The sequence below is a fragment of the Aquila chrysaetos genome, chromosome 11 (genome assembly GCF_900496995.4).
Source record: "Aquila chrysaetos chrysaetos chromosome 11, bAquChr1.4, whole genome shotgun sequence".
Classification (NCBI taxonomy): Eukaryota; Metazoa; Chordata; class Aves; order Accipitriformes; family Accipitridae; genus Aquila; species Aquila chrysaetos.
In genome coordinates this window covers 6,877,747-6,894,801 of record NC_044014.1, presented here as the reverse complement: position 1 = coordinate 6,894,801, position 17,055 = coordinate 6,877,747, and the positions used below count along the sequence as shown (strand labels likewise).

The 17,055-nt window shown below is 45.1% G+C and overlaps 1 protein-coding gene and 1 long non-coding RNA gene across 2 annotated transcripts; one reads left to right on the top strand and one right to left on the bottom strand.

Annotated features, from left to right (window-relative positions):
- Positions 1-421: 421 nt before the first annotated feature.
- On the bottom strand, positions 422-4,127 carry LOC115347972. Its single transcript, XM_030029736.2, has 2 exons — positions 3,694-4,127; positions 422-1,934 (listed from the first exon to the last, which is right to left on the bottom strand). Exons 1-2 carry the CDS (start codon positions 3,907-3,909, stop codon positions 1,407-1,409), a joined length of 744 nt encoding a protein of 247 aa, XP_029885596.1. The 5' UTR covers positions 3,910-4,127; the 3' UTR covers positions 422-1,406.
- Positions 4,128-4,335: 208 nt separating this feature from the next.
- Positions 4,336-9,575, top strand: LOC115347973. The gene is made up of 3 exons (XR_003925699.1): positions 4,336-4,429; positions 7,442-7,576; positions 9,030-9,575. It is a non-coding gene; the product is annotated as an uncharacterized LOC115347973 (long non-coding RNA).
- The last annotated feature ends 7,480 nt before the right edge of the window (positions 9,576-17,055 follow it).

Here is a 17,055-nt window from a genome sequence, read left to right as displayed (position 1 = left end):
ATCTGCCCTCTCCTCTCTGCATATATTCACTCACACGTGCTGAAAGACAGAAATCATTGAATCATACGAGCGTTTAGGTTGGAAAAGACCTTTAAGATCATCGAGTCCAACCGTCAACCCACCACCACCATGCCCACTAAACCATGTCCTGAAATAAGAGGCCCAAGAGCTGAGGAGGCAGCGCAGTAGAAGAAATACTTCTGCAAATAGGTGAGTACTGGGGAGAGGGAAAGTATGAACTGTAGAAGGCACAAGACGCACCTTGGGGCAAGTTTCACCAGGGCTGAAGAAATGGGAGGAACAAGGAGATGGAGAGAAGCCAGCACTGGAAGGGATGAGGTCTAGCCGGGGGGATGGCTTACTTGTTAACTCACATTAAAACAAGTTTGAAAGCAAAGAGAGAAACATCAACTCAGACCAACACTGTAATGAGGAATTTATTGCCAATGGTACCACAGGCAGCAGTAGTTCTTTCTGGAAGCTTAAAATAATTGCCCTGCTTTGGGTCTGATGTTCAGTCAGAGTACTGTGGAATTAAACATTGACATTTCACATAATAAAAAGATTCAGCTGCAGCTGACATTGTATACTTAGATGACCACGATAAGCACTAAAATACAATAAACAATTTGAAGTTCAGATTACATTAGGAATTTGCTATGTTGTTCTCATATTTGCAGTAGGAAGGAGGGAAGGAGCCTTCTTTCATACTTAATTCCATCAGTCCCACTTAAATCTAGCATTTTTTCCTCTTTGCCCTTGTAGTGCTTTTTAAGTCAAAGGTTTTTGAGTCTGCAGATGAAACCATAATGGCCAATCATATTTAAAAGTAAAACTTACGTCTGTGTTTGCTTCTTCATGCATCAAACACAGTGATCCACCTGCGATTACACGTAGCAACCAGTGAAAATCAATCATTTCTCATCAACTATTTGCATCTGTGCAAAACATCACCATAAATGAGTTGGGCCAAAGTGACATGATAAAAACCAACAGGCTTAAAACAAGCAAAGTAACTAGGCAGAACACAACAGTCTTTCCTCAGACTAGCTAATACAAACTGCACAATAGGAAACCCAGCTGCTCCTCTGACACTAATCACCTTTTTTTAAGGCAACTTAAGAATTCAAGTAATATGTGCACATATTTAGAACACTGCTGTCTGTATATAATAAGTCACAACTATGTCTCAATTATACTAATTCTTTGCGGAAAATAATTGAAAACAAATATATGCAATGTTAATCAAGAACACAAAATGAGAGAATATTTTCTCCCACAAACAAGCACATTTCTGTGTCAGAGTGCACTGACATACATGAACTACTTAAGTCAGAACGGCGCCGAACAGCAACAAATCTTCCTGGTTTTCAGGACTCCATGAAAAGCTGTAACCAGCTCCGGTGTCATTTTTTTTGCACAAATGCTTCTAGGGGAGCAGCGATGTGCATCGTCAAAATGTCCAAGATGTCACCCTTGCAGAGGTCCAGGACGTTCTGGGTTTCCTCTTGATCGTTACGCTCGATCACTTTTTCTTCGTCTTGATTTGCTGCGCTGCAGGACTCTTCACTCTCCTTGCCGTGCCCGATCATTACCACAGCACTGCAGCTGCTTCTGCGCCGACATCCTCTGCGGGTGAGGAAGGCATTCTGGTTCTTATCAGCAAATACTTTTGTCTTCCTATTAGACCTCTTACTTTCATAGTTCCTGAGCTCCATTAGCCTCTCGTTGAAATACTCTTGCAATGGTTTGTCACGGAAGCCACTGCTGGTTGTCGGGTGGCCTTTCAGGTAGCCTCTTGAAGAGCCCCCCAAGCAATGGACTAATGAAGCTCTATTTGGAAAATTGTTCAGCTGTGATGAGGAGCTCTTTCCCCTTTCCAAATGCTGGAAAAGTCGGTTGAAGGCTGGAGTTTCCGAATAATTTCTTGATAACTATTTAAAATAGGGGGGGAGGGAGAAGCAGGATTGGGGACAGAAGGGAGAAGGAAATCTGAATTAAAATATGCTGGCTTAAGTAGCAAAAGGATCTTAAGTGTATGGCTCCATACAATAAACAGCTGTTGAGGAAGGTTTAGGTTCTTAACCCAAGTTCCCTGAAGACCTAGGAGTTTGCTACCAATCCCTCTCTGGAACAGGAGTCCATTAGGCTGAGGTTAAACAATGCTGAGCATATGTACTTCCCACTGACTCTCATGTACTGCTACAGTTTCATGTAGCCTCTCCGAAAACCTAATTTTCTGAAAGAATCTCTCACCTGTCTGTATTAACAGAACTTAAGGTTTATCCTTGTCAAATCTCATTAGCCTGCAGCTGCTGTTTCCCATGGCAAACCCAGATCCCACTTGTAAGAAATTTTGTTCTTTTTTTTCCCTTTCCTTACTCCCAGGTAACTCTGCTCTGAATTGCAGTGTAATATGACAAGAATTGCAATTTTCACATACAGTACATTTCTACATCTTAAAACTATGAAGTTTATTATTATTACCCCACAGCATATCGTAGATGTGCATGGAGTCTTCTCCTCCTTTCCCATTGTAGGATGCCCAGCTCCTTGTTAACCAACCAATTTAATACCTGAGTTACTTGAATAGTCAAACAAAGGCCTGATCCAGCTCCCACTGACATCAGTGGGTGTCTTTATGTTGATTTCAGGGGAACACCCATGCTGCGAGTCCTTTTATTGACTGTGAAAGTCAATGAGTGCCAAAGAAGTTTGCTAGAAATTCACCATGCAAAAGATTGCCTTTCTGTGTCCACAGTTAAATGACTCCTGGGTTTTCAAAGTTACTGCTCTGTCATTTCCACCTTTCTCGCAGCTATTCCAAGACACGCCAGCCTGTCTCAAGCTACCATGAGCAACAGCTGGTTTCTGTACACCACGTTAGATTGGACCATGGTTTTTTCTCTGAAAAACCTTAGCAGTTCAGCTTGAAGGAAGAAATGTTTTATATTATATTATATTACTGTTTCAAATCAATAAAAAGAAAGACTATACTGTATGTAGATGACAGCCACAGCGGGATCATGGAACATTTTGCAATCATTTATTATGCCTGACAATGCCTTTGGTATAAAAAAAAGCCATCATTCATGCAGTTTTTGACAATTGCTAATTAAGTCTAGATACTTGCTAAGGGTCCAGCCACAAATCTGGTTTCAGAGCCCAGCAATGTCTCAGTAGGGCACTCCATCAACAGCATCTGGCATGTTGCCTACTGGTAATGAATGAAAAACATTGAGTGCAAACAAGAAATAGCGGGTTGGACATGCCATGTAAACTGAAAAGTAATCAAGTTTTTGATCTCTCACTATTCCATCACACTTCATCCTGGAAGGGACCCAGCAAATCTAATGACCCTGCCTAGAGTGGTTGTACTTTTGGAATAATTGTATTTTGGAATAATAGGTAATTGAAGAACACTAAAACTTGACTAAAAAGTAGTCTCTCCTTCCTACCTCAAACCTTAAAAAATGGTTTAAAAATGAATAATCAATGTAATAATTGACTTAATAAACAACTTAATAATGTGGCAGAATAGAAGTCTTTCAAGTTAAGCTTTTCTATACCAAAACACAGCCCAAAACTTACTATCATATCAAGTATCAATTTAGCAGGAGGAAGGGGGATTATTCTAACAGAAGAATGGGTAGTATTTATCACATACTGCAAAGAGAGTTTTTGCATACAAACCTTAATGTCCTGGAAGCCTGGATATTCTGGGATGATGGGCAAGGTGCACATGCTAATACTGTTTGACTGCCTTTGTTTCATCATCCTACGAGAGCAACTGCAGTTCCTGGAGAGATGGGATTGTCCCAGCTCAGATGGATTTTCAGCAAAATGGAGTGGTTTACAGTCTTTTATATAGCAAGTTTTCAGGCACATCACTGCAGCAGGTCCCTCCATTTCAGCACGATTCAGAAGAGTTTGGAAGCAATCTGTATTCTGGAATAATTCTCTCTTTTTCCTCTAATGCATAATCTCATACTAGTGAGCTCCGTGACAATCTGTAACGTTGAGTGCCAGCAGGCACAGCAGACAGTCTAACAGCTCTGAGCAGTACGGCTCTTGCTAAACTGGATCCGCAGAGATCATAGGCAAGTGATGCCTTCACTGAGGTCTGGAACCCTCAAACAATTAATGCCACTTTTATCCTCTGAAAGCTCTTCACCGAAGGTTGGTAAATCCAAACCATGAACGCAAAGGGCTCAGGTGTGGAGGGAATTTGCAAGGATTACAAAGTCTCGTGCCATCATCTCAGACAGCCTAATGTGACTGCTGACGTGGCAGCAATTAGAGAAGATCAACAGCCCACACGCAGGAGCTGTTGTCACTCAGCTTACATCGGAGCAGGCAGATCACTGCCCTTCTGACGAGGGATCCCTGGCAGCAAAACATTAAGGGCTTTAGCTCAGCAAGGCAAAAGGTGAGTAAATCAACACAGTTAACCAACAGGTCAAGAAAGACAGTGTAGAAAGCTGTAATAAAAAATTCCTTCCAAGAAATCCTATGCCATGAGGCTTCCTCAGTGTAGTTGGAGATGGGCTACAGCCCCAAAGATCTGGGGAGATCCAAACTGCCTTGCTGTTTGTGTAGCCGTGTCCGGAGAGGGATGCATTGCCTTCAAACAGCCCAGCACCAGTGCAGATTTGGCAAGTGGCCATGGTAAGGGCAAGACTACTTTCAGCCGAAGCCGTGAAAATGTTCACAGTGAGAAGCAATAGCTGCCCTGAACAGCTTACAACCTAAATATCATAGATGAAGGGCAGTCTGGGAAACAGCTCCACGGTTTTGATTTGAAGATACGTTAGTGGTATCGTCTGCTAGAAACAGATAAATGTATGTAGTTGCAATAGTTGGTACATCATAAAATTTGGCAGCAAGGGGCTCCTTATTGTCCACAGTGACAGCGGACATCTGCTGCCATTTGGAGGGCAGCACCTCCATCCACTGCCCCACTGTGGCCAGTTTGCACACAGAGCATTGGCACTGAGGGATGAACAGCCTCTTCTCCATCACATGCCATGGAGTAATTACTGTGCTCACTGGTGCTTATGGAAGGTAGGACAGAGGAGATTTACAATCCCCTCAACCTCCAGGGCTTCTAGCTTATTCAAGGTATCCATAAATATTTGCACGCTCTGAATACGTGCATGCAAATATTTGTGGATGTCCTGGATGAGCTAGAAATCCATATCCATCCAGGGTATCCATAAACACTCGCATGCACGTATTCAAAGCACTGACTGTGAGCTGTATAGAGCTTTGGATCTTATCCATGAGACCATCAGCTGGATTCAGGTTAGTGCTTCAGACTATCTGGCAGATGGCAGCTTGGCAGGCTCAGGGCAGAACCCTCAATAGCAACACCCACCTGGCTGCTGGACAAAAGCAGGTCAGGTGTAAGTAAAGAACTCACGCAAACTGTTACGTCCAGCCCTACACTATCCAAATGCAAAGGTGCAACGCCACTTTCTACCAGCTCTGGCTCTGGCATTTTTTTATTTGAGGGTAAAATGATTCTCACACAGATAGCAAAACTCTCAGTATGAATGACCATTTCAGCTACACCCACACCAGTATATCACGGATCAGGGTCTGTGTCCACAGCTCCGTATGAACCACACGCAAATTCACGTATGTGGCTGATGGTAACAATTTGCATGTAGAGATGGCACGGTGCTCACAAAGTAATAGAACTATGAGTCATCCCTGATGCAGCCCTGATTATTTGCGCTGTTGTTGTATACATAATGGTACCTTAATACATAAGTACAATGTGGCCTTGCTAGGAGTACCTGAGAAAAATTAATAAAGCATTAACAAGGCTTCTTGGCACCAAATTTCCCCCTAAAAGACTTTCCTGGTCCCATTGAGCAGAAAAAAATATATTATTTTTTTTTATTACTCCTCCTTCCCAGATCTTTCAGATATTCTCTGAGCCACAGTTGTTTCGGGGATCTGTTCCAGGCAAACCTGGACGAACAAGTCACTGTGGACAGGCAGGAGGTGGGTCTTGTCTGTGAGTCTTCAGGCCAAGTCACTACCTCCACGTCTAAATTGCTTCAGCCGTGCAGGGACAAGTAGTGTGCAATCTGACTGGTGGCAGAATATGCCTTACCCTGCAGAGGAGGAGAAAAAAACCACAGCAACAGCGGGAGTCAAACTAATTTCACTGGCGACAGAGAGCTTTATTATTTCACAGATCAAGGTATTCACGGTACTGCCCACAGTTGTCATTTGATTCAGAGAAATAAGAACTGTGCAAAAAAGCTGCCACTGACACAGCTGCTCTAGGAGATGTGATCTATTGTAAGTGTAGAGGCTTTGCAGGGGACCTGCAGATGTACCGTTATTGTTGACACGGTAAAGAGTTCCCTCTTTCCATTTAAACTTGCAGCCTGAAAACCTCTTATTATGAAAATCCATTCCCTCTTCTTCCCCAAAAGCATTTGCCTGGTTGAAGTGAGACACCAGCAGCTTTTAATCTGTAATTGCTCATTGTGCTTAATGAATATGTGAGTGCTACATACAATATGTGACTTGCATGGAGCTTTAAAAAAGAAGTCCCACATTACTGTTTTAATGGGAGGTTCTGATTCTACTCCCGCAGTCTAAAATTGGAGCTCACGGAGTCTGTTCTTTTATAATCCCGTGTTCCTTCTTGTACCATATCATTACTGCATACAGTGGGGCCAAGGTAATTCTCTTTTCAGCAAAGCTCTCTATCCTGTTTAACATGAAACTTTACATTATCCTTTGATCCTCCAGTGAAAAGAAACATGACTTCCAGCAGCGTGTAGGTTTCATTAGTTACCCACCTTATATCCTAACCTTTACGCTGTTTTCAAAAGGTCTTTTTTTTTTTAAATGGAGAGTCACATTATTACACCATTCCTCATGTTGGGTGTGCCAGCATTGCTTACAGCAGTTTGCATGAACAGGTTATGGCCACGAATCTCAGTTCTTCTGCCTTAGGAGTAAATCACTCAAAAGAAAAATCATGCAAGGAACTGTTTAAGTTTCTATAAGCCCTGCCATTGCTAACCATTTACATTTTCTCTGCTATCCCTTCAACAAATAAGAAGGAGTGCATTTTTATACCCAACCTTTAAGTATCATAAGTAAGATGAATGATTGATAACATTCCCAATTAATCATAAATTGCAAAACAGAAATGTTTTGTTTTTCAAAGTACCACTGAATGACATAGATGCTAATAGAAATCCAAATCCAAAACTGGATGTGGGGTCCAAAACCAGATCCAAAACCAAGTAATAAATACATAGTGTCACATTCTTTATATAAATTATTGAATTCTTTGCAGCAAAAAGAAAAGCTATGCTCATTTAATGATAATTTTTATCACATATGTAATGTCATTAATATTTCCTAGTTATCTAACATGCATTCTAATAGTATGGATTAATTCCCATAGTATCAGCTTCATGAAGCTATAACACTTTGAAGGTTACATAGTTTTATGCAACAAAGAAGAAGCAGCTCCTTCTCTACCTTCTACACTAGGGTAACTTCTGTGACTGTAATCTGCTGACCTCTTACTGAAGTCAAGGTATGTTACATCCCTTCATCCACATAACCAGTCATTTTGTCAGAGAAGGCACTTGGGCTGGTCAAATATGGTTTGCCTTCTCTTAATGGTCAGAGTCCTAAATCTGCTGCTCACTCTGGGTTCCTCTGGGTCTTAACTCCATCACTCCATAGTCAGTGCAGCCATGTTGCCATCTGTGACCACATTTCCCAGTAAGTTGAGATTAATTTTCACTTGTATTGTATAAATTGTTACTAACATTTCAGTACCACTGGCATTCCCCCCATGCCTCAGCCTTGGTTTGTCTCTGCCCAGTACGGCTGTTGCCATACTCTTCAACCTGCCATTCCCAACATGGGCTGCTTTGTCTGAAAAAAATCCCAAATGAGTGAATGCATTTTGTGATGGTTTAATTCGTTTATTAGAGCTAACCACAATCAAGGGGCATTTGCTGTTGTTTATTTTTAAATGAAACCTGAGGTTTCCATTTAATTCCCTGAATCCAAGAGCTGCAGCTTTAAAAGCTGCTACAACCTGCACCAAAAGCCAGAAAGATGCTCTCTTGTAAGACTGTGAGCATAAGCAAAGTCCCAAAGAGAGCACAGTGAATTGCACAGCAAATCCCTTCTTCCTTGCTGTTAAAGGGATGTCACCGCTACAGCACACTGCCCTGTACTACGAACATGCCAGAGTCTGCCTGAGGACCAGCAACAGTCCTGCTGCAACAGCCCACAGCTCAGCAAAACCTCTCCGAGCTGCCGCGTAAGCTGGTAGTTAGTGCCCACCGAACAGGCTGGTGCTTCCCTACGGCCATCGATCTTGCACCAAGAGCGCTCCGGTATTACGTGATGTAAAAGCCTTTAAATCAGAAAGAGTTTTTGTTAAACTGTGAAAAGCGCTAGCTTGTAACGCTTAAGAACGGAGACAGGGAAGGTAGTCCCAAATCCTCGGTACGGCAGAGCCGAAGCTCCCGTGGCAACCTGGGGGCCTGAAGCAATGCCAGGAGGTGGGAGAGACAAGAGGTGAGCACGCCGGCTCCATCACCTACTGACCAAGGAGATGAACAGGCTCTACTAGTAACTCTGGGAGCAAAGTGTGTCAGGAAAAGAGAAGCAATGAGCTGTTCCTTGTCCAGAGATGACTGGTTGGGGGTGGGAGCAGAAGCAGAATTGCAAAAGGTTGAGTCAAAATTTTTGGCTTCTGAGGTTGCTCAGTTCCTTATTTAGAAAAGGTTTTGGTCTAGCCCTAAAAAGAAGCCTGGGTTGTATCGCTGCCTCTGCATCCAGACTTCCCCCAAATCTGGGTGGTATGACTTTGTGTCTACTGCAAGTATCTCCCCTCCACTTGCAAAAGAAAGCACTGTGTGTCGGGGGGATGAATCTATACACTATTTTACTTGGCAATCAAAACCCTGATCTCACTCGCACTCTTTTGACCTCAGACTAAGTTGCATGCATCTCTTTTCCTTTCTTAGATGGCTAATACTCTTAAAAGAAGAAACAGATGGCACCCGTTTGCAGATGTCAAATGCTTGCCTCACGTGGCATGTTTACTATTGGATTTTCACCAGAGACTCCTGGCCCAGATAGCGAGATTTTTGTCATAATCACCAGCTTTAAACCTGAAGCAAACATTCACTGACTAGACTGAGCCACAATTACATTTATATCTCTCAGTGCTTCTGATTCTTTTTTAAATTGACTGTAGATTGGAGTACAGGAAAGGGATTAGGGATGCTTAGAGTTCAGGAAGTAAAGTATTAGAAGTGGATGTTAAATAATAGATGGAAAAAGAATAAAAAATGTAACTCCTGCACTCCTAGGAGGGGAATTGCAATCTAAGAGCAGAGCTACAAGAGGAGAAGACCCACATTTCTCAGTACATGTGAGGCTGACTTGGGAGCAATGCTATGGGTGTTTGTGATGAATACTCTGATTTATACTCCGCTATCCTTCTGCGCAAACTTTCCCACATGAGCGTCTCAAGTGGAGCAGACAGGTGTAACCCTTTGTGTTACGGAATAAAGCAGCTGTGAAGCTGTGAGGTTTGCCACTGCGTTCCCCAGAACAAGGCTCTCGGGGCTTTTCTTTCTTTGTTTCTTTTCCTGTTTTTTGAATACAGGTTTCTGCGCTTCCTGGTTGGGTGACTGAAAGCACAGGGAAAGCGCTGATCCCTCTGGGCCAGCAATGTTCAGCATGGGACGTCCTTGTCTCCACTTGCAGCTGGTCTGTGTTAAGAATGAATTCACCTGAATCTGTTGACCCTGGTGGCAGTTTTGTAGCACATTTACAACATTGCACATCTTCAAGAGAAGCGCTCCGAAAGGTATAGAAGCAGCCTTCTCCCTCCATGAGGGATTAATTCTGGAAACTAAAGGTGGACACTTAATGACAGTGCTGACACTGCCAGGCGTTTCAGGTGCATTAACCTAATATGCTTATTCCATGATGTGCCTCATCCACCCACCTTCATCCCATGGCAACTTCTAAAGCACAAGGAGGCATTAGCGAATCTACAGCTGAGTAAAATCCAGGGTAGAGGTAAAATAGGGCAAAAGTCATATTAAAAGTCATAAATTGCTTGTCACAGATACAGATCTGGTCCAATCTGCTCCACCAGATGCATTCATTTTGTCTGCGTTCGGTACCTGGACTGTGTTGAGCTAGAAACTGTACGCAGATTAACCCTGCTGAAGCACAGTGTCACTAAGGGACCTTCCCACGCTCATTGGGGTACCTCAGCAGGCTCAGGAATACCATATTTCTGTCCTTCTACCCTTATCAGATGTTGCTTCTTGGTGACAAACTGAGCTGCAAAAGCATGAGAGCAATGAAGACTTGAGAGGTTTATCAGCTGCACCGAGTGGTATCAGCCATACAGAGCGAAAGGAGGGGGGGAAGGTATACCTCCTGGGATCCCTGCATCTTCAGCTGGGGTAATTTCTCCTCTTTTGGGGAAGTGCATAATAACCCCCAAAACACAGGTGATTTCTTGTCTCACCTGCTCACACATGTTCTGCTTCCCTGTCTGCTTTTTCTCTCGGTCGTGTTTACTTGATATTTTCCTGACGCTTGCATGCTGCGCTTGCTAACAAGTCTAGATATGAACACATCACCTTCCTTCCTCCCAGCAGCTCTGCTCCCATTCACTTCTCCTCCATCTTCCCTCGGCACCCTGCCTCCTATTTCCTCTCTCCTCACACAGAAACAAACAAACCGGCCTCCCCACCTCTGTTTCTGCTGCTATCACAACCACTCCATCTAGTACACCTTCGCCACAGTTGGCCAAGATGCCTGTAGAAATGGTGGCAAAGAAGTTGACAGTACATGAGCTCAGCTTTAACTCTCCACCTCAGCATGGCTGTCTGTGGAAATTGCTTGTATGAAGAGGAAAGCAAAGAGAGATAAGTATTGACACGTAAGTCACATCAGCGATAACAGGTCAATATGCTAACAAGCGATGCCCTTTGGCCCCATGCAGTGAGCGCCTGGTATTCTGATCATCTGCACTTTCTGGAAACAGCTCTGTCTGCAACTCCATCTCTTTTCAGATAGAAGCTAATATAGGGCAATCTCCAGTATCAGGACAGTATTTGCGAGTCAATGAAAAGCCCATCCACGATGTCCACTTTTGTCAGTGCTACCAAAAATATCACAGGCAGGGAATGAGAGTCAAGAACATGATTAGAAAGCCCAGGCTGCTTTCCCTAGGACTGCTCCCTTGGTGACCAGAAAAAATGTCATTGCTGGGACAATGTTGCTGCAACTGCTTCCTGCTGGAGAAGGAAGGTATGGATTATGTCTGCCGCCTCTGTTAGTGGGTAGGAGGGCAGTTTCAGAGAAGACCCTCAGGACTGTTATCTCTCTTCATTTCCCAGGAGACCCTAAGCCCCCCAGACACTTTTCCATGGAAAGTTGAAGATCCCCTGTGCTGAATCATCTGGGAAAGAGGGTTTAATAAAAAGGCAGTTTGAAGTTAGCAAAGGAGTGTTAAAAATCAGGCAGGTCCTCAAATGCATGTGGATTCTGTTCTGTTTGAGGTCTGTGAGACTGTATGGATGATACCCGAACACAGGCAAAATCCTCCAGAAACACCCTGTCTTGGTGTACTGCTTTCCTTCCAGCCGTCCCCTGCCCTGATAAGTCACCTTGCCTTGCCTCTTGCGACCTCAGCTGGCACTGTGGGATCCTTCCACCAGCTACTGGCCTTGAAATGGGGGCACGGGGAAGGTGGTTTTTCCTACTTCAAGCAGAAAGCGGAGCTTCAGCATGCCTGAGCTACATCCCAATCCCCTCACAAGCAGCCTCTGCGGACCCTCCACTGTCCCGGTGAGCCAGAGGTGAAGCTCTGCCTGCAACTCCCAGGGCTAAAAGCGCTTTCAGACATCATCTCCTGACAGCCAGCGCTAAGCAAGCCATTCCCCACGGCTGACAAGCAGTGCTCTGAGCAGTCCTGTGCAGGCAGGCAGGGATGTGGCACCCCACTTGGTGTTTACAGGTTGGGGGAAATCGGTCCAGATCCGAAAGCCCAGGAGAAGCCACAGCTCCATGCCCCGAGCTCCAACCGGGAGCAAGGCTGAGCGCGTATTCCCAGTGGGCACACATACGCAGAACGCGCACACGTACGCATATAAAAAATACGCAAGTGGCTGGCCGTACAGATCCCCAGACCCCACGGTCTCTCCGGCAGCGGCTGGGACTCCCCCCTCGTCCCTCGGACAGCCAGCTTCTCCCGCCGGCTCGCCCTTAGAGACTCACACGCGCCCTTGGCTCAAAGGCAACGTCACCCACTCGCCAGCTTGACCCGCGCTGCCGCTCGCTCCAGCTGCCGGCTCCACGGACACGCGGGCCCCCGTCACCCCCGGTCCCACCCCGGTTGCTGGCGCTTACGTCCGCTCGCTCTCTTCTCGCCTGCTCCCGCCACCGCAGACACGCAGGGCCGCCCGCCCACCCGTGCTGACCGGGCACGGGGCACGGCCAGCGTTCCGACAGGACAACGATTTAGGCGGGACCAGCCTTTTTTATCCCGTTATCCCTCTGTTTTCCCACACTTGCTCCTCTCCAAAATGACCTACAAGGACAAGGTGTCCCTTCCACTGAGCTTTTATTTGGCTTCCCCACCCGCCATTCCACCCCCGGGCTCCTCTGGCCTTGTGGAGACGGACCTCTGAGGTGCTGCTGGCTGCGGGCAGGGGCTACGATGTGGACACCCCCCCCCCCCCAAAAAAAAAATAAAATTGTCCCTCTGCGCTCCTTTGCGAGCGCGCAACAAAAACCCCCCACACCCTAACGCGTGTGATTTCACCTCAGACCGCCCCGGGAACAACACGCAGCAACCCCTAAACCCCAAAATAACCCGACACCCCCCCCCCCTCCCCTCCTCGACACCCCCCCCGAGGCAAAGCGCGGCCTGCAGGCCCCGCCCCGCCCACCCGCGGCACTGCGGCGCCCCCTGCCGGCCGCGCCGAGGTGGGGAAGGGGCGGGGTGGGGGGGGGGGGTCCCTGGGGCAGGGGGGTTTGGGTGTTTTGGGGGTTTTTTTTTTTGTTTTTTTCCTTCTTTTTCCCCATTGATTATCAGTGTCACCCTCCTGCCGTGATCCTGGCTGAGATTTGAGCAGCGTTCTCTCACGACGGAGTTTTCCGAGGCGTTAAATTAGAAAAGGCAGATCCCAACCTTCCGTCCTGCAGCAGGGCGAGGAGGGCATTTAGCAAAACCCCTCCCCGGCTCCAGCTGCAGTTTTAGGCACTGTTTAAGCCTCTGAAAATCCCAGCATTAATGTAATGGTGGAGATCGTATCTCTGGCTTCTGTCAATTCAAACAGGCATCTAAGACAGGTCCCCAAAATGCAAAGCTATTAATGGTGTTAATTTAATGAAACCTGCAAAAGCTGTCACCTGATTAAATCACTTTTAAATTAGTGCCGTTATCTGTAGAAATAAATGGGATTGCAGCCTTGGGGGAACACGCATTTGGACAGCATACCTAGCAAATTTAGCTGTGGCAGTGCCGACCTGCGGCATGTCTGGGTTCCCATAAATGATTTGCTGCAAGGTAGAGCCAAACGTACTTTTGCCATAGCTCCATCTATATCGGTACAGCTACAACAGGAATAGACTGAAACCTTAGTTTCTGGTCTCGTTGGCAAAAAATAAAACAAAACAAAACAAAAAAATACCCACAAGCAAAATCTTCTCTTTATTTTTAAAGGAGCTCTCTCCTCAAGGCGACAGTCACTTTACCAGCCCCAAGTGCCTGCCCCATCCTCATTGCCGCAATTCCCGAGGAGCTCACCAGCACAAGCGATGATTCACACGCTTTCTGCGAAGCCTCCCACGTTGTTGAAGCTCTGACCGGTATCTTCCACTCCGTAAGACAGTGTTCCTCTTGTGCTGTGATGGGAAGCTGGAGGTCGACCAGAGTCCCGTTTAACAGTGCCTCTGTTTGAGAGGAGCAGGCTCAGGCAGCCGCTCCGCTGGGTACCCTCCCTCTTTCACAGTGATTTTTCTCAGGGATGACTGAGGTTCAGCGCTGCCCAGTTTGAACCAAATGCATTTGATGAGCTAAAGGAGCCGGACAAGCAAGTATAATATGTGGGGGCATCGTTTTAAATTTGAGCGTGTGATGCGACCCACCTGTTTTAACTGTGCTTTAACTTCTTATCGATCTCTGAAGAAGGACTGTTTTGTAAAAACAAGTTTTCTATACGGCTTCTGTATATTGCAAAATAGAAAAAATGGTCATACCCTGGTAAAGGGTATTGTAACTTTCTCCTGCATACCCCTGTTTATGCTCCACATTGCCACGTGCCTGTTCTGCAAGCCTGGGGATGGCTAGCAAAATCCCCACCGCCAGCTACTGCAGAGGTGCATGAATGCACCAGAACCGTGTAATACATCTAAGCGTTAGGAAAAAAAATATCACGGAACGTGTTATGGAACAGGTTACATGTTGTAACAAGTTAACATACTTTTCAATGGAAAACAGTGATGCTAACTTTACTGTGAGCCATGATTTTCCTTTTTCCGAAAAGCTCAGTAAAAATTACTTCTTTTTCCTATCGCTGCATTTTTCCTGCAATGAAAAATGGCGATTTTTATAGGGTATCTAGGAGGGGTTGTGATCCATCAGCCCTCCAGAGCTACAACCACTGCTACATACTGTATTTATAAGCTTTGAAGGGGAAAAAAAGTAATAATCTCAGTGTGGGTTATGCCTACGCAAAACTGGAGGGGTGAAGGAGTAGGGTGAAGACCACGGAGCGTGAAGAGAGGGTGGGTGTGAGGACTGCACATCCTCTTGGAAGTGGGTGCTTCGTTCTGCTGTAGTCCAGATGCTCATAAATCTCCCAACTTGGTGAAGCAAGATGTGCCTTGAAGCAAAATGCTGCTAAATATGAGATTCCTGCCACATCAGTGAAATTAAAGTTGGCAGGACATACCTACGTCATGCTTTTGGAGACCTTAGTTCCCAGCTGAACTCATCCACAGGCAAATTAAGAAACGACAGTGAGGTGAATAATGGTTTTCACAGTGTAGCTACAGCTACCCTGCTCTAACAGTCTTGGTCCCACCAGTCATTTCACACAGGACCAAAACTGAAACTAGGCTGAATGCGGACTAAGGCCCTTTTTCTTCATTTATGCCACTTTGATCACCGCTTTGGCTATCTCGATTTTATTTAGCACACTGTGAAGACCTTTTGGTATATAGACTGATTTTTCCCCTCCCTTTTCCTATACAGCTTGAGAGCTCTGCTGGGACATCAGTTACGTACACAAGGACAGCTGAACTTTAACAGCGTAACCTTGACCGCAAGCTACTCTTGGCAGCACTCATGGGCGGCTTTCCCTTTCCACCCACCACTCCCACCCTGCTGGGGTTCAGTCGCATCCTTGGGCAACCCACTTTGAAAATGCTGAGCCCTGAAATAACCCATCACTTCCAAGTTCTGTTTTTCTAGCTTGCAGCCTCTCTTCTGAAGTGGAGGGGGGGGGGGACACGAAAGAAGAAGAAAAAAAGTACTGATTCAGGTTTTGGCAGCTCTCCCCTCTCAGAATAACATTCCACACTTGCACATGAAAGGGATTTTTTAGCAAACCAGAGCAAAGGAGTCAAAATAACAAACACAAACAATTACAAAAAAATTGCCACACTCAGTAGTTTTTCTGACTGCTGCTAGTGGCTTAGTGAGAGGTTGGTTCATTGCCTAATCTTGAGCTCAGAAAAAGACAGTTCATCTTTAAGTTTACAGTGTTGTTGGCCCAACTACAGAGGATAAGATTTCCCTTAAGTCTTTGCCCAAGGCCTAATGATGACTCCAAAAATAACAAGTCGCCTTGAGGTTGGAAATTTCGGTTCAGAGAGATTTTGTTCATGTTCCGTAAATGATACGCAAATATTCATCCAAGTGGATGGAAAATGCTTAAAAGCTACATAACGTAGTGAAGGAGACCAATCTCGAGATGGAAATAATTTACTTAATTCTTTGCAGCACTGCTGTCACTTCCAGCCATCTGTTAGCTGGGACGCCGCTGATAATCTATTAAGCAGCTTGGGAGATGAAACCTTCCGAAAGCAGAGATCACAAAGAGTTCACTTATTTCTCTGCAGTAAAAAAGGAAGTGGGTGGGGAAAAGGGATGAAAGGATGAAACACACAGCTTGTACTCTGCTGGCTCCAGGATGAAAGCTTTGCTCTAAAACAACCCCGGTAATTTCATACTTCCTTAATGAGAAATGGTGTCAAAGATGTGGAGTGAGTAGCAGTCGGGGTGTTCCGTGAGCCCAATTATCTTCATTACATGGTAGATTGTAATTCCAGTCCAAGAGGTTTTCTCTAGGCCTGTGGATTTTCCAAGTAGCCTTGTCGGGATGTTCAGAATCCTGGTTTTTAATAGTGGCTAACAGAACAGCGCAAGAAAAGCAACAGAAATCCATCTCCTATTCATTTAGGGAGTGACTTGCTCCTGCAGAAAACACCAGAATTCTGCCCCTGCAATTTGGTCACGTACCAAGGTACTCGGTCTCAGTGATATCTGCAGCAGCGTTGCCTTTCGTCCTTCAATTTTGGGGGTTTCATATCATTTGGTATCTCTTTGCAGACTAAGAGAGGGGCATCAAGCTTGTCTACGCTTTTTGCTGTCAGGTCCATCTCTGTAGCATTTCAAGTATGCAAAAAGGACATTTTTATGTTGTGTCTACTGCGGATGTGAAGGAATGTCTAAACCTAGTATTCAAACCATGGAAAAATTATGAAGTCAGTAAATACAGAACAGGAACTGAGAAAAAAATGTATGTTAGGCTGTTCTTTTGGACTGTAGCTTGAAAAAGAAACCAAAAGGTTTTAACTTACCTCCGAGTTAGTATATTTTTTGTAACACTGGGAGAGCTTTAATGCTGCAATTGTTAGCATAACATTCAAACATTTCAAGTTCTCACCTCGACTTTTTAATGACATGGAAAAACACTTGAAATCTATCTAATCAAAGCAGTCATATCCCAC